Below are 20,569 nucleotides of genomic sequence, written 5' to 3' on the forward strand. Positions count from 1 at the left end.
GTAGTGAGGGGCCAGGCAGCCGTGCTCACCCAGTGGCATTGCTGTAGAAGGCTACGTAATGGGGGGCACCATCAGCGAAGCCCCCTCGACTTTTCACCTCTGTCTTCAGAAGCTGGAGTGTCACGCGGCCCTGGTGCAGGGATACCTGGCATGGCCCATCCTGGGGACAGCAGCCAGGTCAGCAAGCCAGCCACCCTTGTTCCACCTGCTGCTGCAGGCGGTGGTCAGACTTGGGGATCAGGTAGTGGTCAGACTTGGGAGGGGCAGTGGCCAGACTCAGGGATCGGGCAGTAGCCAGACTCGGGGATCGGGTGGCGGTCAGACTTGGGAGGGTGGCGGTCAGACTCGGGAGGGGTGGTGGTCAGACTTGAGAGGGTGGTGGTCAGACTTGGGGAGTGCTGGGGCAGGGCAGACGAACCGGGGAAGCTCGGTAGAAGAGGAGGCCTCTGTCCTGGGTGCTGCGGAAGCCGAAGCCGGAGTAGACGTCGCCTGTGATGGGTGCCACATCTGGGAGCTCCAGGGACAGGAAGCCGTGGCCGTGGAAGGTCATGGTCCGTCCCACCTGCAGGGAGGGGACGGCTGAGTGCCCCCACCAGCCCGAAGGGCATGGCGTGCCTAGAACGGCCCAGCTAGCATGGGGCAGGATGAGCTTACCAGGAGGTCAGCTGTGCAACCGGCGCTGACACCCGTGGTGTTCAGCCTCTTGAGGTCCACATACTTGCCCAGGGCTTTGATGCCCTTGACACAGCCACGGATGGAGCCTCCAGATGGGAAGAGCTGATACAGGCTGGTGGGTGAGTAGGAGTCAGGGGACAGGTGGGTGGGAGTCAGGGGAGGGGTCAGCGTGAGGGTCAGGGTATGCTGAGGGCGCTGGAAATCCCACCAAGTGCTGCGCCCTCACCTCGGGGGCAGCAGGCTGGGCGGGGCGCCCCCCAGGTAGTAGGCGTCGGCATGCTCCAGCATGTTCTCCTGCTCCACGCTGAAAACCGTGACCCTCTCCACGCGGACCAGCACCCGCTTCCGGGCCCCACCGAGCAGGAACACCTGGACCTGGGTGGCACCAGTGTGGGCCATCAGGGTGGGCTGGGGGAAGCTGCCGCCCCCCACCTGCCACTCCGGGCCTCACCGCCTTGCTGGCCGTGGTCAGCGTTGGTGGGGAAGAAGACATCGGGGTGGCCTCCTTCAGGCCCATGCCAAAGTCAAAGAGAAGGACCAGGCGGCCCTCCCGGACAGCCAGGCACAGGAATTGGCCCTGGGGACAAGGATGGTGTCAGTATAGGAGCAACAGGGGAGGGGAGGGGGATCAGCGCCTAGAGGGAGGTAATAGGGCTGGGGTGGGGAGTGGGGCCACACAGGATGTGGTGGGGGTGGGCAGGGTCAGCCCAGGGTGGGTGGGGTCAGCCCAGGGAGGGAGGGGGTGTGGCAAGGTAGGTGGAGTCAGCTCAGGGAGGCAGGGGGTGTGGTGAGGTAGGTGGGGTCAGCCCAGGGAGGAAGGGGTGTGGTGCAGTAGGTGGGGTGGGGTAGATGGGGTCAGCCCAGGGAGGGGTGTGGTGGGGTGGGCGGGGTCAGCCCAGGACAACATGGCCCCTTGCCTCCTGCTGCAGGAAAAAGATGATGCCATTGTAGGACATGAGCCGCAGCTCCTGCTCAAAGCGCTTGGTGTTGCTCATCTGGCTCTCAAAGCTGATGCGGGCAAAGCCAGAGCCATCCAGGTAAGAGCCGTCTGTGAGCCAGGGGTCACCTGTTGACTTGGAGCTGCATGACGGAGATCAGAGGTCAGTGGGTAGTGGGAGGGCTGGCGAGGGTAGGGAGGGCTGGCTGGCCCACGTACCGAGCACAAGGCTTGTCGATGGCCGTGTCCAGCTGGAAAGTCCTCTCGAAGTTGTACAGGCTGATCACTTCCTCGTTCAGTGTGTCCAGCTCGATGCAACCATGGTAACCAGGGAAGCGGAGGGGTATGGGGGGCTGCGTGTACCACACATGGTCAGGAGCGCGGGCAAAGCCCCCTCCCCACCCGGGGCAGGCCACAGGGAAGTGAGTTCACACTGCGGCAGGAGGGACTGCAGCTAGACACCAGAAAGGACTTCCTGGGACATGGGGGGTGGGCTGCCCCCCAACCGCAGGAGCAGCTCAGTAGTTGCCATACCCCGTGGACTCACCGTAAAGTTGCTGGGGTAGCCACCCACGTAGAAGACGAAGTCATCTGGCTTCAGGCTGAGCAGCCCCTGGGCCCCAGGAGCCACTGTGTCACCCTTGGTCTCATGGACCATCTGCTTCTCCACCGTGACGGACATGTGGCCAAACTGGAGGGTCCTAAGGGCAGAGGTGGGGCAGGGAGGAGCTGCCCTCTCAGGCCATGCAGGGGCGTGGGTAGGGGGCGGGGGGATGCAGGGCCATGCGCAAGGGGTGGGGAGCAGGGCAGCGCGCAGGGGCAGTGGGGGGCTGACCTGTCGATGCTGATGGCTGCAAACTGCTCCCCAATGTCCTCATCAATGCTGAGGGCCGTGGGGCCCGCCTCCCCAAGGCGGTACACCCAGTGTACCTTCTGGTCACGCAGCGCTACGCCCATGTAGTCTCCAGTGGCCTGCGAGACAGGGAGGCTCGGTGAGGACACCAGCCAGGGCACTATCCAGCTCCCACCCTGAGGCCACTCTGCCCACCCAATACCTGGTGGCTGCCCATGTACAACACAAAGTGGTCCCCAGCAGCGTGGCCGGACGCTGGCTCTGGGCTCTGCAGGTAGAACTTGAGGGCGGTGTGGGCGGCCAGATCGGCCAGGTCCCACGGGGCACGCAGCTGCACCCCAGAGCGCCCATTGAACTTCATGGGCACCTTGACCTGGGATGGAGCACATGAGTCAATTGGCACCCGCCAGGATCCATGCCTACTGCCCAGGCTCCCAGATGTGCCCCCTAGCCTGTACCTCCCCGGAGTTCACACCCACCTCCCCAGGCTCCCAGATGTGCCCCCCACCCCAACTGCACCCCCCGGGGTCCACGCCCACCGTCCAGGCTCTCAGATACACCTCCCCAGGGTCTGTGCCCCCCCATCACCCAGGCTCCCAGGTGTGTCCCCCACCCCAGGGTCTGCACTCACCTTGCTGGCCGCGCCCCGGGCCTGGGCGATGAGCTGGCGCACGCGGGCGATGCTGGTGGACAAGGCCAGGCTGGCGTTGTGTCCACCACGGCCCTCCAGCAGGCTCAGCTTGGCCAGCAGCTGTGGCAGTGTATTCTCCAGGGTGGACACTGAGGGGAGGAGGTGGCCTGAGAACACAGCCACCCCACCCCACCCCAGGCCCCAGGAGGGTGGCCAGTCCCCCATGCAGAGCCACTCTGGGGCCAGCTGCCCAGTGCAGAGGAGGGATGGCCTGAGGTTCACCCCACCACCATGCCCACCTGAGTGGCCAGCATTGCGCACCACCTCATCCAGGTCCTGGCCCCGCAGGCCCCCAAACTGGCCCTGCCACCGCTCCAGGTTGTTCTGTATGTCCTGAAGCCGGGACTGGACACGTGCGGCCATGTCCTGGGCCTCAGCAGCCACAGCCTTGGCGTGGGCGATCTTCTCACTTGTCGTGTCTGCGGCGGGCAGGAGTGCAGCTCAGCAGCCAGGTGGGGACTTTGTAGGGACCCCAGGGCAGGGACAAGGATGGCACCTCCAGACAGTGGAGAGTCTTGCCCCCTGCACTCAAGTGACCCTTCGACCTGCCCAGACGCCTTCCCCATCTCAGAGAGAGCACCACCTCTCAGGCCAAACCTTGGGGCACCCTGAGTGCCTCCAGCCCCTCATCTCTGGCTGCATCAGCTCAGCTATGTCTCCTGTCATCCTGGCCCCGGGCAGCCCCTCCCCAGCCCTCACCCAGCCTCAGAGGCCCTGGTGTGAATGTGAAAAGCCAGTCCAGCCACGCCACTCCTCTGGTAGCACCCTCCTCACCCTGGCCATGTGGCACCCCCCAATGCCCCTCCCCTGCGTCACAGGCTCCGTCATGCCTTCTCCAGAGCCAGCCCTGACTACGCAGGTGCAAGCTGTCCACACCCCAGCTTCACTTCCCCAAGCACTTTGTGTCACCATCTAGTGTCTGCTGTGTCTCCAACCACGGCCATGTCCCTGCCATGTACCCAACGGCCTTTGGCTTGTGTCTAGGACTGGGCCCCAGCACCACGGCCTGTGCCACCCAACGTGGTAGCCACGCGCCACATGACCCTTTTCATTCTTGGCCACACTGACCGCCCTGTCTGTGTTCAGTGGCTGCTGTGGCCAGTGGCTCCACCTGGGCAGCAGGGTGTGAACATTCCCGCAGCACCGGACTCTCCTGGACAGAGCCTGGGAGTGCTTGGTGAGCCAGGGCAGGTGGAGGTGGAAGGAGAAAAAGGGCCTCTGTACCTGTGTCCATGGCCAGCATGGCCTGCACGTCCCCGATCTGGGCCACCAGCTGGTCCTTCCTGGCATGGATGTCTTGGAGCTGGGTCCTGGCACTCTGCAAGGCAGCCCGCACTGCAGGAGAGATGCGGTCACTGCAAGAAGCCTGCCTGGGTGCAGGCGCACCCACACACACAGAGACAGATGGATACGCTGACACAAGACAACCAGCTCAGCCGCTGTGGACACGTCCTCCTTGACCCATCTCTGAGTTAACAACTGCCCTCTTCCCATTTTATGGACGAGAAAATGAGGCAGGATTTGTGTACTGCCTTCGAAGCCCCATGCTTCGAGCCACCCTGCCGACCTGGTGCTCACCGTGGCCCAGCCGCTGCTGCTCGCTAAGGCTGGCCTCCTCCAGGGCACTGCTGTTGGCCAGCAGCTCACGGGCTTGGGCTGCGAGGCCCTGCTGCACCACCGTCTGCAGACACAGGGACAAGATGTGGTCACTCCAACGCCACCTACGTGAACTGCAGAGGCAGGGTGTCTGAGGGCTGGGGACTCACTGCCCACGCATGGCTGGCCTCCAGCAGGGCCTGGCCGGCAGCGCCCTCGGCAGCCTGCACCGCCTGCAGGATGCTGGTGTAGGCGTTGGAGGCCTCGATGGCCTGCTGGATGACGCGGTCCTGGTTGACGCTGTGAATGATGCTGTGGGGGGAGGCAGAGAAGGACAGAGGGTGTGGGGGTGGTCCCACGTCCTCATTCTGGCCCGAGGACCCCTGCCAACTTCGTGCCCCTCTCAGCTGGCGGCCTTTGGATCCACCCCAGGGCCCTTGCCCACACCCTTCCGTCACCCGGGGGCATTCCCTGCTCCTTTCTGCCAATCCAGGCCCACCTTCCTACAGTGCCAGGGCTGCCAGGTTCCTTCTGACACAGGGCCTCTCCCCCTCACCCTCCAGACCAGCTGTCTCCAGCCCCTATTGCACCGGTGGGGGCCTGGGCTGCATCCTTGGGCCCCACACCTTGACAGGTTGCTTGCTAACTGGTCCAGCCGCTGCGCGTGGGCCTCAGCGGCCTCCACCACGTCCACCTTGCTGCCAGCAGGGGAAAAGGCCCGCATCTTCTCAAGCAGTGGTGTCCGCGCCCCATCCAGCCTGGCGGCCAGGCGCTCATACTCCTGGGCGGGTAGGCAGCAGGCAGCTCCGTGAGGCCTCAGCCACCCTCACAAACCGCCCACCTGGTCTGGCCCCCATGGAACACACCCCCATCTGCAGCCCTAGGGAGCTGGTGGAGGGCAGCAGGGAGGGGGTGTGCACCTCCTTGGCTTCATCCATGCTCTGCAGGAGCCCTGAGACCCGGGCCAGGGTGTGGCGGGAGGCCTGCAGAGTGGCCTGCAGAGTAGCGTTGTCCCGGGATAGTTCCTGCTTTCGCTGCTGGAGACAGAGGTGGGGAGGGAGTGAGGGGCAACAAGGAGCTACAGGAGTGACGGGCGGCGATGGGGTGACATGGGAAGGGGGCGCTGGGAGCAGGAAGGACACAGGAAGAGGAAGAGTCTGGGGGCCGCCTGCCCATGTTCTCACCAGGGCTTCCTCCAGGCGCTCCAGGTTGCGGCTGTTGAGCTCCTCAGCCTTGCGTGTGTCACCCACCGCCCGGTTCAGGGCCTCACGCAGGTCCATGAGGCCAGCCTCGTGCTGGGCCAGCTGGTCGCGGGTGCGTGTGACCAGTGCCTGGTTCTCCTCCGAGCGGCTGGTCAGCTGCTCACGCACGCGGGTCAGCACTGCCCGGGTCAGAGTGTGAGAAGGAGCAGTCAGTTAGCCTGAGCGAGGGTGCAACTCCGGCCCCTGCCCAGACGCCTGGTGGTCCCCAAAGGGCCCTGGAAGCTCTCCAGCCCACTCCCACCCCTCGACGGACCGTCTACTCACGTCTCTGGGCCTCATCCAGCTCGGCCCCAGCTGCTGCTCGAGGGGCCCCCAGGTCCCACCTGCGAATCTCCCCAAGCAGCCTCTCCACCTCGGCCAGTGTCTGGTGCAGCTGCTTGCCCGATGGGGCCGAAGCATTAGCAGGTGACAGGCGGTCCGTCTGGGTCATGAGCTCTGCAGGTGGGTGGGGAGAAGCAGCCTCAGTCCCTCCGGTTACCGCCCGCAAACCTGAGGACACCTGGACACACCCTGCACTCCCGCCCCATTATCCAGGCAGAAAAACCTGGGCAGCAGGTTCTAATACAAGCTCCAATACCTGGGGGGGCAGGGGGCTGGCCTGCCACGGGGACCACCAGGCCCTGGCTCTCTGGCCACACCAGCCGCCACTCCCACCCCGACCCAGCGTCAGCTCCTACCAACTAGATGCCCAAGTCCTACCCATAGGGTTATGTGGGGAGCCCCAGCCCCTGGAGACCACCACCCTGCTCTGAGCACTACCTCAGCCCCCTTGGCCAGACCCTACCGTTCAGGGTTCGAGCCAGTGCCTGGATGGGACTCAGCAGCGCCTGTGCCCGGCCCTGTGTGGCCTTGGTGCTGTCCAGGAGCTGGCCTGCCCGCTTCTGGGTTCCCCTGGCCTGTGGAGGTAGAGCAAGGCCCCTCAGCACTCAGCCCAGGGCAGAGGGGCTACAGGGGTGGGGGGCCAGATCGGGGGAAGCGTGGGTCCAAGGGTGGGGTTGTGTGTCCCAGGACATTTGGGGGTCTCTTGGGGAGAGTCTCCTAGAGGACCCCCCAGGGGGGCGTTCTTAGGGGGAACTGCTGGGGGGGGGTCCCAGTGAGGCCTGGGTCTTGCCTGGCTGCCCAGACGCTGCATGTCCTGCACCAGGCTTCCACTCTGCAGCTCCAATGTCTCCAGCTGCTGTAAGATGTCATGGCGGGGGCCCAGGGGGCTCCGGAGCTGGTCCTGGGGGGAAAGGGGTAGTGAGGGCCTGGGGGTGGGGGAAGGCGGGTCCAGGGGCCTCCAGAGCTGGCCCTGGGGAGGAGGGGGCCAGTGGGTGGGTGGGCAGGAGCTGTGGGCAGGGCGGCACCTGGAGATCAGTGATGGAGGCGTTGAGCCTGTGCAGCCGGGCCCAGGCTGCAGAGCTGGCGTTGATGCCATGTAGCTGCTCTCGGATGACAGGTAGGAGGGCACTGGCCCTCTCCAGGTCGTCCAGGAGCAGGACCACACAGTGGTCACACACTGCGGGCAGTGGAGCAGGTCAGCATGGGGGTCATGGGGTCAGCACAGTGTCTGGGTAGGGGGAGTGGATCAGCCCGAGTCACAGGGTCAGTGTGAGGTCATGGGGTCAGCATGGGGTAAGGGGTCAGGGCAGAGGGAATGGGTTGGCTGGGGTCACTGCAGGGCCAGAGGGTCAGCACAGGGATCACAGGGTCAGCCCGTGGTTAAGAGACAAAGGAAGGTCATAGGGTCAGAGCAGAAAGATGGGGCCAGCCAGGAAATGGGGTCAGCATGGAGTCATGGGGTCAGGGGAGTGGTCACAGACCAGCCAGGGATATAAGTAAGCATGGGGTAACTGGGTCAGCCAGGAAGAGCGTTTGGTTGGGGGAGGCACAGGCTTCAGGGTTGGCACAGGTGTCAAGGGTCAGAGGGTGGGTCAGAGCCAGCACAGGGGAACAAGCTGGGGGGGGGGGGCGGTGATAAGGTTCGTGGAGGCTCATGGGTAACTGAAAGGTCAGCAGAAATCGGGGGCAAGGGGTGGGAGCTATAGTGCCCCTGTGTGTGGATGCCAGGAGGTCAGCACAGCTGAGGGGGGCAGAACGGTGTGGGGAGGGGTTGGTAGATGGGGGGGTTGGTGTTGGCATCACAGTGCTGGCTTGGGGGTCAGAGGGTCAGTGTGGGAGCCACGTGATCCCTTGGTGAAGTGAAGGGAGAGCCCTGGGGTCAGGGGCCACTCTGCAGTGGAGGTTAATGTGGGGTTCACCAGGCCAGCATGGGAGTCCCAGATGGGATCAGTGGGGGTCAGTGCAGGGCTGGACCCCTGTGGGAAGGGGGTTGAACGAGGCCATAAGGTCAGGCTTGGGGGTCCCAGGGTGGGGCGCACCTTCGCAGTGGACGGCACGGCCCCCAGGCCCACCAGACATGGGCACCTGGTGCTGGTGGCTGCATGTGTCACAGCGTTCCCCGCTAAGCCCGGGGGCGCAGGAGCAGTGACCCGTGCGTGGGTCGCAGTGGCCCCCCCGGCACTGGCAGCCTGTGGGCAGGAGGGGCAGCTGAGAGCTGGCGGCCTGGGGCCCAGGGTGCTTGCTCAACCCGAAGTGCTCCCCACCCTCGGTGCTGCCCCCCACACCGTCCCCCGCAGTGCCCCCACCAATTGCACTCACGCCTGCAGCCCTGCTCAGGGACCCCCCAGTGGCCAGGGGCACACTCTCTGCATTGGAGGCCCCCAGCACCCAGCCGGCAGCGGCACTGCCCGCTCTGGGGGTGGCACTCGGAGCCCTCGGCGGCTGGTCCACAGGCGCATGGGCGGCAGCCTCCACAGCTCTCGAAGCCGAAGTGTCCTTCCTGTGGGGGAGGTAACAGTCACAGGAGCTCTGGCCTGACCCCAGGACCCTACCCCAGCCCCAAGTTTCCCCTAACTCAAATACCACCCCCTCCTCCCCTACACCCCACCCTACCTGGCAGCGGTCACAGCGCCTCCCTGCCACACCCGCCTTGCACAGGCAGTGCCCGCTATGGGGATCGCAGGTCTCCATCCCACACGGGGAGCAGTCACATCCTGCAGAAGGGGGTGTGACGATGGTCTGGGCCTCTGTCCCTGGCTTTCCCCACCCAAGCTCTCACTGGGGTCCACGTGGAACTCAAGTCACCCCAAATAAAGCCCCACCTTCCCTGGTCACCACCCCCACTGGGTCCTGGTCCTAGCTGGCAGCACCTCTAGCCTCCATAAACCCTGTACCCCACACCCTCTCCTGGGTATGCTCCAGAGCCTTGTCATAGCCCACCTGCACAACCCGCCCTTCGTACCCTACCCTGTGCACCCTGCCCTGTGCACCCCGCCCCGAGCACCCGCCCCACGCCTACGGGAGCAGTTGCCGGGCAGCAGAGCGTTGCCGTAGAAGCCGGGGGAGCAGATCTCGCAGCGCGGCCCAGTGGTGTGGCGCAGGCAGCCGCGGCAGACCCCCGTTAGTGGGTCGCAGTCACTAAAGAGCATGTTGGGGTCACCGTTGCCGCTGCAGTCGCAGGGCTGGCATGAGCTGCCCAGCACCAGTGGGTTCCCGAAGTAGCCAGGAGCACACCTGAGGGAGGAAGGATGGGGACGCGTGTCAGCGCCCCACGCCCACCCGTGTGTTGCTGGTGGCCACACCCAGCCCCACCACTTGCTGCCTTCCTGCTGCCATACTCACCGCTCACAGGAGACGCCTGCGTAGCCAGGTTTGCAGAGGCATTGGGCACGGCCACCCCGGAGGACACAGCCCACAGCAAAGCTGCAAGGACGGTGGGGGCCATTATCCCACATGCCACCCCTCCCAGGCACCAGGAGTGCAGGGTCCCCACCTGTGGGCACCCCCCCAGCTGCCTGGGCCTCTGTCAATGCGATTGCTGAACCCAGCCAGTGCCACGATGGGGGGCGCCCAGAGACCAGCAGGTAAGGGTGTGCCCACTCCCAGGGGGCTGCTGCTTACTTGTTGGAGGGCACAGCAAGGGGGCAGGGGCAGCTGGTACAGGGGGCTGCCGGTCCCTCGGGGCTGCTGCTCACAAAGCCGGGGCGGCAGCGCTCACAGTGGTCACCCTCCGTGTTGTGCTGGCAGCCCTGGGCAGGGGACAGGGGTTCTGATGGGGGAACCACCTCGGGGCTCCACCCAGACCCTCCAGAGCTGTGCGCCGCAGGCCGCCGGCCCCTCGGGCAGCCCCTTCTCCCTGACCTCAGTTTACCCGTGACTACCAGCCATCTCCCTGGGCCCTGCTTACCACACAGATGCCCGAGCTGGGAAGGCAGTGCTCTGAGTGGCCATGGCACTGGCAGGGCACACAGCGGCCCAGGAAGAGGCCCTTGGTGTCACGGTAGTAGCTGGGGGCACATTCCTGGGGGGGGTGCATGGGGAGGTGCTGGTGAGCAGACAAGGTGGCCCCATGGCACCCAGGCTCAGAGGTTGGCCGCGTCAGAACTCCTAACCCTGCCCGTGGCGTTGGTGACCATCTGCTGTCGTCCCCCAGGCTGGCAGCTACATCCCGGAGCCGCAGGGATAGCCCGCCTCAGCGTGGTGACCACCTCCCCAGGGGCTGGGCCTTTCTCTTCAGAATATCTCATCCTGTGGTGCTTTGACCACAGACCGCCTCAAACACAGGTGCCGCACCGGACAGACAAGCGGGTGGATGGAGGAGAGAGCACGCAGGTGACGGTGAGGTGGTCTGGCCTTCGGGGGATAGTGGGAGCCCAAGGGGATGAGTGCTGGGGTGAGTGGGGGATGAGCCAAGGCTGGGGGGGTGGTGAGTGGACTGGGCAGGTGTGTGCAGGGGAGCGCACAGGCAGGTAGGTGGTGACGGGGGGTGAGTGAGGGGGCTCAGCCTTTGGGGTGAGGAGGCACCGGGAGAAGGGTGAGATGGGCATCTGCCCCACCCTGCCTCAGTGAAGGAGGTGGAGTGAAACAGGTGCCCACCCCACCCTGCCTCAGCAAACAGGGTTGGAGGGGTGAGATGGGTGCCCTCCCTGCCCTGCCTTGCCTCACCTGACACGAGTCCCCACGGTAGTTGGCAGGGCACATGCACAACTCTACACTGCTGGCTGGAGGCCCCCTGCCCCCCACATTGGTGACCTCCAGTGCCACACGGCGCAGGGAGATGGCCGAGGCGATCTGGGAGAAGAGGGCGCGGATCTGCAGCTGGTCCAGGCCAGCCAGCACCATCATGAGCTCCTCACGGGACACGGCGTTGTGAGTCTCTGTGTGCCGGAAGTTCCCCTGTTGGCCAGGACAGAGCCTCAATGGGCCACCCCCATGGGCCGAACAGGGAGCCCAGGTGCAGACCCCTACCATGGAGGGCAGAGGAGGGCAATTAGCAACATATGGAGAAAGAGAAACTGGTTATCACGTGGAGAAAACCCAGATCCCTATACCTCATGCCACCTACAAACTCAACTCCAGGTGCATGAAGAATTTATATGTAACAACAAGGTATTTTAAAATTTAGAGGAAAATAAACGCTAAAATATAGGTATTTTCTGATCTCAAAGAGGCAAAAGATTAAGGCACAGCGGCACTAACTGCACGTGACAAAGTTGACAAAATTTATTAAATACAAAAACTTCTGTTCAACAAAAGACATCTTAGAGAAAAAGGTGAGCCGTAAACAGATGTCTATAGTTAAAAGTATTGAAAATAATAAACAGACCCTCAAAAAGATGAGGAAAAGACCGTGAAGTTGAGAGAGAAATGGTCAGAAGACACTCAAGCACCCCACAGGAGAGGGACCCCAGGGGCCACTATACCCCACAAGAGGTTTCATCCCTCCCAGAAGTCTGACAAGGTGTGGTGTGGCTGAGGACCCCCACCTGGTCCTGAACTCGGTTTCCCCCATGGAGAATGGGCACAGCAGCCCCGGGCCCCTTTAGCCCTCCCAGGGCTGTGCCAGAGTCCAGGAAGGGCCTGGTACCAGGCTGGCCCCACTCACCTCCACCAGCTGCAGCTGCCCATGGTGAGGGTGGCCAGGCGCCGGGTATGCTGGCTCTAGGAAGGTGATGCTCATCTGATTGCCCTGGGGAGGTGTGCGGGTGGGGTGAGGGCCGGTGCCGGGGCTGGCCCCCACGCTGCTCCACCGTGCCAGCCCACCTGCCTGCCCACCTGCAGCACCACGTCTGGCCGGCTCTCTGTGGGGATAAAGACATCTCCACGCTGGGTTTCCGAGTGCAGCTCATAGCGGAGAGTACCCCCGTAGGATGACACCTGGAGGCAGGAGTGGGATGCCACCCGGCTGGAGCCCGACCACAGTGTCCACAGGCCCCGAGTCCGACTGTAAGGGGACCCTGGAGCTGGGTGACACCATATCTCCCAACCTCTGGACTGGGCCTGGATGCCCTCTCTATTCAGTGCCCCCACCCCCAGACAACCTAATTCTGGGCTCTGCTGTCCTTGCTGACCCTCCCTCTCCCCAGCTGGGCCTGGACCCCCAGAGTCTTCCCACCACCCTGACTAAACTAAACACAGATGCCCTCAGCCCTCTTCTGCCCCTTGGACAGGCCTGGACTGCACTGCCACCCACTTCCCAGTTCGTCTCAGTGCCCTTGGGGAGCTCCCCCTCAGATGGATGTGGACTCCCTCACAGCTCCCCAGTCCTCCTGGGGTCCTGGACACCCTCCCGCACCCTCCCCTCAGACATGGACACCTGCTTTGCTCCCCCCTAGTCCTCTAGGGTCCCGCTCTCAGGTAGCCCCCAGTTCTCAGATCTGGGCACTGGCTACGCTGCACTCACACGGTCCCCCAAGTAGGAGGGTGGAGCCTGCCAGTACAGCTCAGACGGGGTCTCCATCTCGCGCCGCAGGTTGGCATGTAGCAGCTCTGCCTCTGCCTGGAGCTCGTGGGGAACTACCTGCCGGTCCCCACTCAGCAGCGTCCACCCCTCCATGTCCACGAACTGCAAGCACAGGTGAAGGGGGATGAATGGGTTGAAGTGGGAGCTCACTTCCCAGCCAGCCCCCAGGCCCTGCCCCATCCCACCCTAAGTCCCACCCCACCCCAGGCCCTGCCCCAGGCCCATGCTCACCTCCTGGTACCCGGTCCCCAGGACTTGCCCCGAGGCCCATGCTCACCTCCTGGCGGGAGTGTGGTGAGCTCCCGCAGCGCTCCGTGGCCCCAAAACAAAAGCAGCGTGTGCAGCCTTTCGGGTTGGTGGCATCCAGTGAGAAGGTCCCCAGGCGGCACTGGTCGCACCTTGGGCCCTGCACGTTCTCCTGAGGGCAGGAAGGAAAAGTCCTCTGTGCCGCCGGATGCCTGGCCCCCAGGAAGCCCCGAGGATCATGAGCGGCTCAAAGCCCCCACCCCCTACTGCATCCCCCACCCTCTGAGACCCTCACCTTGCAATAACACTGCCCAGTGAGCGGGTCGCACATGCCAGGTGCAGTGCCTGCCTCGTGGCAGTCACAGGGCTGGCAGCTGGGGTAGCCGTGGAAGCCAGGGGCACATGTATCGCAGCGGCGCCCAGCCACGTTGGGTCTGCACCTGCAGCGATGTTCAGAGCTGGCTGAGCGCCCACCCCCTCACCACCTTCAGGCTGCCCCACCCAGGCCTGCTCAGAGCTCAGAAAGGGAGGGCACTGACATGAGCGCCACTGCCACCGGGAAGAGTACCCCTGCCCAGGTACGTAGACCTCTCGCACCTGCACTGGCCGCTGTCCATGTCGCAGCTGGGGTCCATGAGCTCCTGGACGCCCAGCCCCGAGCAGTTGCACTCCTCACATCCAACCAGGGGGTGGCACCCAAAGGTCTGTGGCTGGCAGACCACGCAGTCGGGCGGCAGGGTGCGCGGCGGGCAGATACATTGGCCGGTGAGTTCGTCGCAGAGGCGGGCGCCACAGTCACAGGCTGCAGAGGAGGCACTGTGGCTCACTCTCCTTACCCTCCTGCCGCTGGCCCAGGGGCCCCAACCGCAGCCCTGGGGGTGTAGGAAGGGACACATCCTGCCCCATGCTCCCCACCCGCCTCCGCCCCCAAGTAGCCCCCCAGGTTCTAGTGCATACTGAGCCATGGGTGTGGAGGAATGGACCCACCCCGCCCTGCATTCCCCAACCCTGAACCCCCTCCCTAGGGAGCCCCGGGGTTTGGTGCACACCCTCCAGGCCGGGCACTCACGCCTGCAGTGGGGGAACCCCCAGTAGCCAGTGGCACAGCGGGAGCAGTCCCGGCCAATGACGTGGGCGCGGCAGGGGCACTGGCCCCCAAAAGGCTCACACGTGGGACCTGTGGCGCCCACTTCGTGGCAGCGGCATGGCCGGGCTCCATTGTTGTAGAAGAGGGAGAGGGAGATGGCAGCGTCACGGCAGAAGGGTGATGAGCTGGAGGGGCTGCAGTGGCGAGCGGGGCTGAGACCTGTTCCAGCCAACTCCAGCCCCTGCCCACCCCCAGCCAACCCCTGGCCTGAGCCCTGCCCCTGCCCTGGCCCCGCCCCCTCCCTAGTCCCAGGCCCACCCCTTGCCCTGGCCCCACCCACCTGCCCCACCCACCTGACATGGTAGCCCTGGGCAGCGCACTGGCTGATAAAGTCATAGGATTTGTCCAGGGGCTCTTCTTGCAGGTAGCTGGAGGTGTAGGCATCCTCAGGAACCACCAGCACGTAATCCTGGGGGATGGCAGCCTGGTCACTTTCCCATGGGCCCAGCAAGGGCGTGGGTCGGGGTTGGGGGAGGGTGGGAGTGGATGGGAGGGCAGCAGCAAGCCCCCAACAACCCCCAGGGTCCAGGCAAGACTGGTGGGTGCTGTGTCCTGTCCCCTAGGCCTGCTCAGTAAGTGGGGCCCACTTCGTAGCCAATCAGAAGCTTTGGGAAGCTGGAGGGCAGCACTCAGGGTGTTGGCTGGGGATGGTTTCTCCCTTCCTCCCCCCTCCTTCGAGGCCCCACCTCCTCCAGGAGGGGGCCTGAGTCCAGGAACATTTCAGCTGTCAGGGTCCCCTGGGAGCTAGTGGGTCCGGGGTCCCCAGATGCAGAGGATGTAGGCCCACAGCTGGCCCTGGGTAAGTGACTGGTGGTGGGTAGCAGGCCTGAGGACCTTTGGCCAGGTAGGGCTGCACACAGGGACGCTGGCCCTGAGCCAGCCCAGACTCACCAGCCAGAACCACCGGCCCTCAGGCACACGTACGGTCACAGTCAGCTCGCTGTCGGTAATGTCCAGCATCGTTTGGCCCTCGCACACCACCAGGGTGCGGCAGCCGTAGCCGTGTGGGCAGAAGCTGGCATTGGCCTGACCTGGGGGAGGGAGGCAGGTCAGAGCCCTCCCCCAACTCTGACCTGTCCCAGCTCCATGGCTTTAGGCGGGGCTCTGTGGTAGACACCAGGGCAGAGGAGACCCACTGAGGCAGTCAAATCCATGACTGAGGTGAAGGGTATGTGACCAGCCATCAGAACCCACCGTTGCCCACAGCAGCCCTTGTGACTGGGCGGTGACCACGGCGTGTGGTGGCTGGTTGACCAGTGACCCAGCTCGAGGGCATGCCCAGGTGCCTACCAGGTGCAGCCCCTGAGCCTGGCTATGCAGGGAACACAGTATCACCCCCTTCCCCAGTGTCACTGCAGCATGTGTGTGACCTGCCCCTCCCCACCCCAGTGCTGCTCAAGAAGTGAGGCCCACTTCACAGCCAATCAGAGTCATGACTGAAGGGGCACAGAGCAAGGGATGCAACCCCCTGGGCAGGCTGCACATCGGGGTGCCCACTTACCATGCCAGATACGCCCCCCATTCACGAGCACCTCCACGGGGAAGGTGGGGTGGGCCGGCTGGTAGCCGTGAAGCAGGAAGGCATAGCGGCCCAGGGTGGGCACGTGGGTGGTGAAGACCACAGTGCCCTGTGGGGAGAGTCCAGTGAGCAGTGGGCCAGGGGCACCGAGGGATGCTGGGGACCCCAGCCAGCTCCCACTACCTGGGCTGCCTGCCAGGTCCTCACCTGGGGATGGCGCAGCATGGTGGGCTCAGTGTTGGGGTCCACGGCAGTATGGGGCCGAGGCTGAGGCCCAGCCGGGGGTTCACCCGGTGTAAGTTCCTGCGAGTGGGTCAGCGGGAGGCCAGGTGGCAGCTGCAGAACCTGGCAGTCCCGAAGCACGATGGGCTGGGGCGGCTTCGGAAAGCGGGAGGGCAGGCAGGCGGCGCTGCAGGCAGGTGTGGGGCCGAGTCAGTGCCCACCCGCCTGATCGCTACCCCCACCTAGTCCTCCCAGCCCTGCTCACTACCTATTTGGACCAAAGGTGCCGTGGCGGCTGATGCAGCGGACTTGGGGCTTCACGAACTCCATGCTGAATTCCTCCTCGGGCACCAGGGCGACACCATGCTGCAGGCAGAGGGACAGTGAGGTCTCGGGGTGAGGTCAGCACACACTGAAGCCAAACTTGTCCTGCCTCTGGCCAGCCCACAGCCTCCTCTGGCTGCTCAGACCCCAGCCCTCAACGAGAAGTGTGGTATTTTCTGTGAATCAGGCGCTTCCTGGCGCTCACATGGCCCCCTCCTTGTCATTCAGGTCTCAGCAAAGTGTCATCTCGTCTGAACGTGCCTCTCCCAACTTCCCCCCACACCCTGCTGTCACCAGCCCCTAGCTCCCTCCATGGGGCCAGGTGCTCAGTGAACGTGGACTCATGGATGGGCGTCTGCTTGGGCACACGACTCACCGTGATGTAGGGACATGTGCAACAAATACCATAAAAGACAAAAAGACTCAAACAGCATCTAGATGAACCCGACAGCGAAGAGAACAGATGCCGCACAGCCACAGTGACAACATAAATCCATCTATGGCCGCGCTTTTGGTGGAAGAAGCACACAAACAACTGTGGTGTGTGGTTCCATTTATAGAAAGTTCCAAAATGGGCAAAAGTAAGAGGTACTGTTAGATGTCAGGATAGCGTATACCCTGGAAAGGGGCGTGGGGCCCGAGGGATATCTGGGAGGTGCTTATGCTCTGTCCTGACCCAGGTGCTGGTTACATGGAACGTTTGACTTCTGGGAGGGCCCTGTGCTGTGGGTTGTGCTGTGGGTACTTTCCTGTGTATATGAAATACCTCAGTAGAAAGTTCAAAACCATCGCACCCACAACTGGAGCACTGGAATGAGGAGAGCCTCTGATGGAGAGTCTGGAGAGGGCTCAAGTGGGAGCTATTGAATGGCACCTGAGGGTTCAGGACAAGCTTCTCTTGACTTTTGTATACGTTTAAAATCCCCTAAAGCTGACTCCACAGGGATCCCGGGGCCCAGCAGATGAGGGAGCCTGTCTTACCAGGAAGAAGCGCGCCTGCTCGGCAGTGAGCCGGATGCTGGCCTCCGTGTCCAGGTGGAAGATGGCCAGATGGTACTGGGTGTCCATGGCAGTGCCACGGCACAGGGTACTGAAGGCGGAAAGGCGGTCAGACAGGGAAAGGTGGCACTCCCCCTCCCTGCAGAGACCAGGGTTCCCTGGCACACCTGTACGAGCAGGGGTACAGGGTAAGCTTGCCCTGCTGGGGGGCTCGCTGGGGGCTGTGCACGGCCACCCCCACCTCCTGGTGGGTGTCCTCATTGGCATACTCCACCACCAGTGCATAGCGGCCTGGCCGAGGCACGGCCACCTGAAGCTGGACATCCACCTGGGGGGGACAGGGTGATCAGAGTGGCTCCACAGTCCCCACTAGAGAACAGATCCTACCCGATCAGTCCGAACTCCTGGACACGGCCCCAGGGCCTCCAACTCAACCCCTCTCCCCCTCACTCTGCGTCTCTCTCCTTCCCCCTGCACCCCTCCCCCTCGCCAAGCCCCTCCGACTGCAGGGCCTTTGCACTCACTATCCCTGCAGCCCCTCGTCCTTCCTACCTCTGAACCCCCTGCCCACCCACCAAGGGCCCCATCTGAGGCCCCAGTGTGGGGAGGAGCACCAGGCACAGCATGGGGGTCCGTCCAACTGTCTGTGGGGTGAAGGAACACCTGTGGGCTGCCTCACAATGGACCCCATGAGAGATGAGGCTCCAGGGTGCTGGGACCACCAGGTCACCCCCGTGACTGCAGCAGATACCCAGCACCCCGACCCCTGCACCTGTGCCCCTACCACTGTGATGTGGGCTTCCTTCCCCAGGGCCAAGGTCTTGAGTCTGCCCTGCCCCGTGGGACCCAGACGCTCACATCACTGCCCAGGCAGGCGGCCAGCTGTGGGTGCGAGGGGCTGAGCTGCTCCATGGGGCAGGGCCGGGGCAGGCTGTTGTCGTGGCGACATAGGGCGTCAGGCCAGGTGGCTGAGGGGAAGCCATCCAGGGGGAGGTGGGCATAGAGGAGGCAGCTGGGGGGCACACAGGGTGGTCAGCACTTGTGGCGCGGCCCCAGGGCTCCAGGCTGACCCCCAGCCCCCGCCCTCAGGCAGCTCTCACTTGTCTGTGGCATGCTGGGCAGTGGGGTGGTGGCTGCAGGCCTCGGTGACCCGCAGCTGCAGGAGGGCCGCCTCATAGTAGGCGCTGGGCAGCAGCACCACGTGGTCCTGGGGCGAGGGGATGGGAGGTGGGTGCCCGCCCGTCACCCAGCCCGCCCCACCCCGTCCAGCCCCTACCTTACCAGCAGCACCCCTTCAGCCTCCACGAGCAGGGCCCAGATGCCAGGGTTCATGACAAAGGGCTCCCCGAAGCCCCTCTGGGGTACCATGATGAAGGTAGGCTCTGTGCTGGGCAAGAAGGCCACTTGCTGGCTCTGCTCCGTGCCTGTGGGTGGGGCTGTGAGACCTGGGCTGCCACCAGGGCCCCCCTGCACACCCCAGCACTGGGCTGGGGCCGGGACCACCCACCTATGCAGGGCCCAGAAGGGGGTAGGGGTGGGGACAGAAGCTAGGGCGGGACTGGGGCCAGATGAGGGGTGAGGATGGGGTGGAGAGGGCAGGAGTCAGGTGGGGCTGGGCAGGACAGCAGCGGGCTGGGAGCGGGGACAGGAGTGAAGGCGGGACTGGGGCCAGGTGAGGGGTGAGGACAGGGTGGGAGGACAGGAGTCAGGTAGGGCTGGGAGGGACAGCGGTGGGCTGGGGGCGGCACGCACAGTTGATGCAGGCGTCAAACGTGCTCTCCTCACGCACAGAGATGCGCCCCCCCACACTGGTGGGGCCCCTATTAACGTAGCGGAAGACGAGCCGGAAGAGGTCTGGAGAGGTCACGTTCAGCCTGGCCACAATCCTGGGCTGGGGGCGGGGGACAAAAGCTTCGGTCAACTCTCTTCAGCCACGCAGGTACCACCACCACACCCCTCGTGCATGGAGCCCTGGGACGAGGAGTGGGGATGTGTGACCCCTGACCCCACCTGAATCGGTGCCATCTGTGCGTAGCCCCTCCAGCTGAAGTTCTCGAACTCGAGGGGGTTGAAGCCGAAGCGCACAGCATGGCCCTCGGGCGTGGTAGCCTCCTCCAGCTCCAAGCGCAAGTGATGCAGGTCAGGCAGGTAATGGTCCCTCGCCGGCCTGGCACAGCAGACGGGGTTCCCAGGGGCAGCCGGGACCCAGGTGGCCCTGGGTGAGGGGGACTGGAGAAGCCCAGGGGACAGCTGTCCCCTCTGACCCTTGCCGCTACCCAGCCCACTGGGGTGGGGCACTCACTCGCCGCAGGTGGAGCCGCGGGTGTTGGGGCGGCAGCGACAGGCGCCTGTCCGAGGCTCACAGCCCTGGCCTAGGGCACCACCAACGTCACACTGGCAGCCTGCAGTAGAAAGGAGCCAAGTCAACTCACCTGCTGCCCTTCCCGCCCCCAGGCCACTCCTCCACAGCCCCTGCTTCAGGACCCTGCTTTGTCTACCCTCCTTGGGGCCCTCGCTCCATCCACCCTCTGTCGAGAATGACAGCTATTATCTGCCACAGGGCTGAAGTCTAGCCTTGGGACAAGAGCACTGGGATTGATTAGTGATGTCTCCCCAGGAGGAGGAGGGGAGAAGTAAGCATCACAGGCTCCCACTGGAGCCTCTTTCTGCCCCATGCCCAGCCTGGGCCAGCCTGGCACCCTGCAGTGGCTCTGTAATGCCACTGCATGCCAGTGCCTTTCTGTGCCTGGCCCCTAATACCACCCCACACTGGGGCCTCCCTGTGCCCAGCCCCAAGGTGGGTCCGTGCCCGAGGGCTCCCCTGGGCCTTGGCCTGCTGGCGTGAGAGGAAGGCAGGTGTAGAAGAGGTCTGGAACTCACCGCGGCAGCCGAAGTAGTTGGCCTGGTCCAGTCCGAAGAAGCCGTCCCTGCAGGCAGCACAGGTCTGCCCGCACACGTGGGGCCTGCAGAAGCACTGGCCACTGCCCTGGGGGCCGAGGGGAGAGTGGGACCGGGAAGAGGCCCCACCCACCTGCCCCAAAGCCCCCACCCTCAGCCCCCAGACTCACCCGCTGACATTCCGAAACACCTCCCAGCGTGCCCCGGGGGTCACAGTTGCAGCCTGGGGAAGGGCAGAGCTGGCCTTAAAGGGGGAGCAGTCCAGGGGGCTGGACTCCATCCTCAGCTGGAGTCTCCAGGAGCCCCCCAGCACCCCCACACCCACTCTGGAGATTCAAGGGTGCAACCCACCCCACCTGCCCCCAGGAGTCCCCGAGCACCCATACACCTACAATGGGAGACTCATGGGTACAGCC

General features: G+C 64.3%; 1 protein-coding gene across 1 annotated transcript in view; it reads right to left on the minus strand.

Moving 5' to 3' along the window:
- Positions 1-20,569, minus strand: part of LAMA5 (laminin subunit alpha 5) — a 57,169-nt gene that overhangs the window by 2,907 nt on the left and 33,693 nt on the right. Inside the window, exons 23-74 of the mRNA XM_064276444.1 lie at positions 20,324-20,376; positions 20,136-20,241; positions 19,558-19,657; positions 19,266-19,422; positions 19,008-19,146; positions 18,537-18,679; positions 18,356-18,462; positions 18,114-18,267; positions 17,423-17,583; positions 17,238-17,346; positions 16,201-16,298; positions 15,918-16,119; positions 15,693-15,819; positions 15,083-15,222; positions 14,485-14,600; positions 14,114-14,325; positions 13,642-13,846; positions 13,340-13,484; positions 13,076-13,216; positions 12,739-12,900; positions 12,111-12,212; positions 11,941-12,024; positions 11,001-11,231; positions 10,243-10,356; positions 9,957-10,084; positions 9,678-9,758; positions 9,355-9,569; positions 8,949-9,049; positions 8,655-8,835; positions 8,375-8,524; positions 7,361-7,512; positions 7,126-7,236; positions 6,799-6,910; positions 6,279-6,449; positions 5,937-6,133; positions 5,673-5,789; positions 5,379-5,533; positions 4,923-5,064; positions 4,735-4,837; positions 4,381-4,491; positions 3,396-3,575; positions 3,097-3,245; positions 2,668-2,838; positions 2,448-2,584; positions 2,160-2,313; positions 1,832-1,965; positions 1,593-1,755; positions 1,127-1,252; positions 902-1,050; positions 655-787; positions 419-562; positions 30-160 (exon numbers count right to left, since the gene is read on the minus strand). Coding sequence (XP_064132514.1) covers positions 30-160; positions 419-562; positions 655-787; positions 902-1,050; positions 1,127-1,252; positions 1,593-1,755; positions 1,832-1,965; positions 2,160-2,313; positions 2,448-2,584; positions 2,668-2,838; positions 3,097-3,245; positions 3,396-3,575; positions 4,381-4,491; positions 4,735-4,837; positions 4,923-5,064; positions 5,379-5,533; positions 5,673-5,789; positions 5,937-6,133; positions 6,279-6,449; positions 6,799-6,910; positions 7,126-7,236; positions 7,361-7,512; positions 8,375-8,524; positions 8,655-8,835; positions 8,949-9,049; positions 9,355-9,569; positions 9,678-9,758; positions 9,957-10,084; positions 10,243-10,356; positions 11,001-11,231; positions 11,941-12,024; positions 12,111-12,212; positions 12,739-12,900; positions 13,076-13,216; positions 13,340-13,484; positions 13,642-13,846; positions 14,114-14,325; positions 14,485-14,600; positions 15,083-15,222; positions 15,693-15,819; positions 15,918-16,119; positions 16,201-16,298; positions 17,238-17,346; positions 17,423-17,583; positions 18,114-18,267; positions 18,356-18,462; positions 18,537-18,679; positions 19,008-19,146; positions 19,266-19,422; positions 19,558-19,657; positions 20,136-20,241; positions 20,324-20,376 — 7,306 coding nt within the window. The remainder of the gene's footprint in view (positions 1-29; positions 161-418; positions 563-654; positions 788-901; positions 1,051-1,126; positions 1,253-1,592; positions 1,756-1,831; positions 1,966-2,159; positions 2,314-2,447; positions 2,585-2,667; positions 2,839-3,096; positions 3,246-3,395; positions 3,576-4,380; positions 4,492-4,734; positions 4,838-4,922; positions 5,065-5,378; positions 5,534-5,672; positions 5,790-5,936; positions 6,134-6,278; positions 6,450-6,798; positions 6,911-7,125; positions 7,237-7,360; positions 7,513-8,374; positions 8,525-8,654; positions 8,836-8,948; positions 9,050-9,354; positions 9,570-9,677; positions 9,759-9,956; positions 10,085-10,242; positions 10,357-11,000; positions 11,232-11,940; positions 12,025-12,110; positions 12,213-12,738; positions 12,901-13,075; positions 13,217-13,339; positions 13,485-13,641; positions 13,847-14,113; positions 14,326-14,484; positions 14,601-15,082; positions 15,223-15,692; positions 15,820-15,917; positions 16,120-16,200; positions 16,299-17,237; positions 17,347-17,422; positions 17,584-18,113; positions 18,268-18,355; positions 18,463-18,536; positions 18,680-19,007; positions 19,147-19,265; positions 19,423-19,557; positions 19,658-20,135; positions 20,242-20,323; positions 20,377-20,569) is intronic.

The sequence above is a fragment of the Loxodonta africana genome, chromosome 24 (genome assembly GCF_030014295.1).
Source record: "Loxodonta africana isolate mLoxAfr1 chromosome 24, mLoxAfr1.hap2, whole genome shotgun sequence".
Taxonomy (NCBI): domain Eukaryota; kingdom Metazoa; phylum Chordata; class Mammalia; order Proboscidea; family Elephantidae; genus Loxodonta; species Loxodonta africana.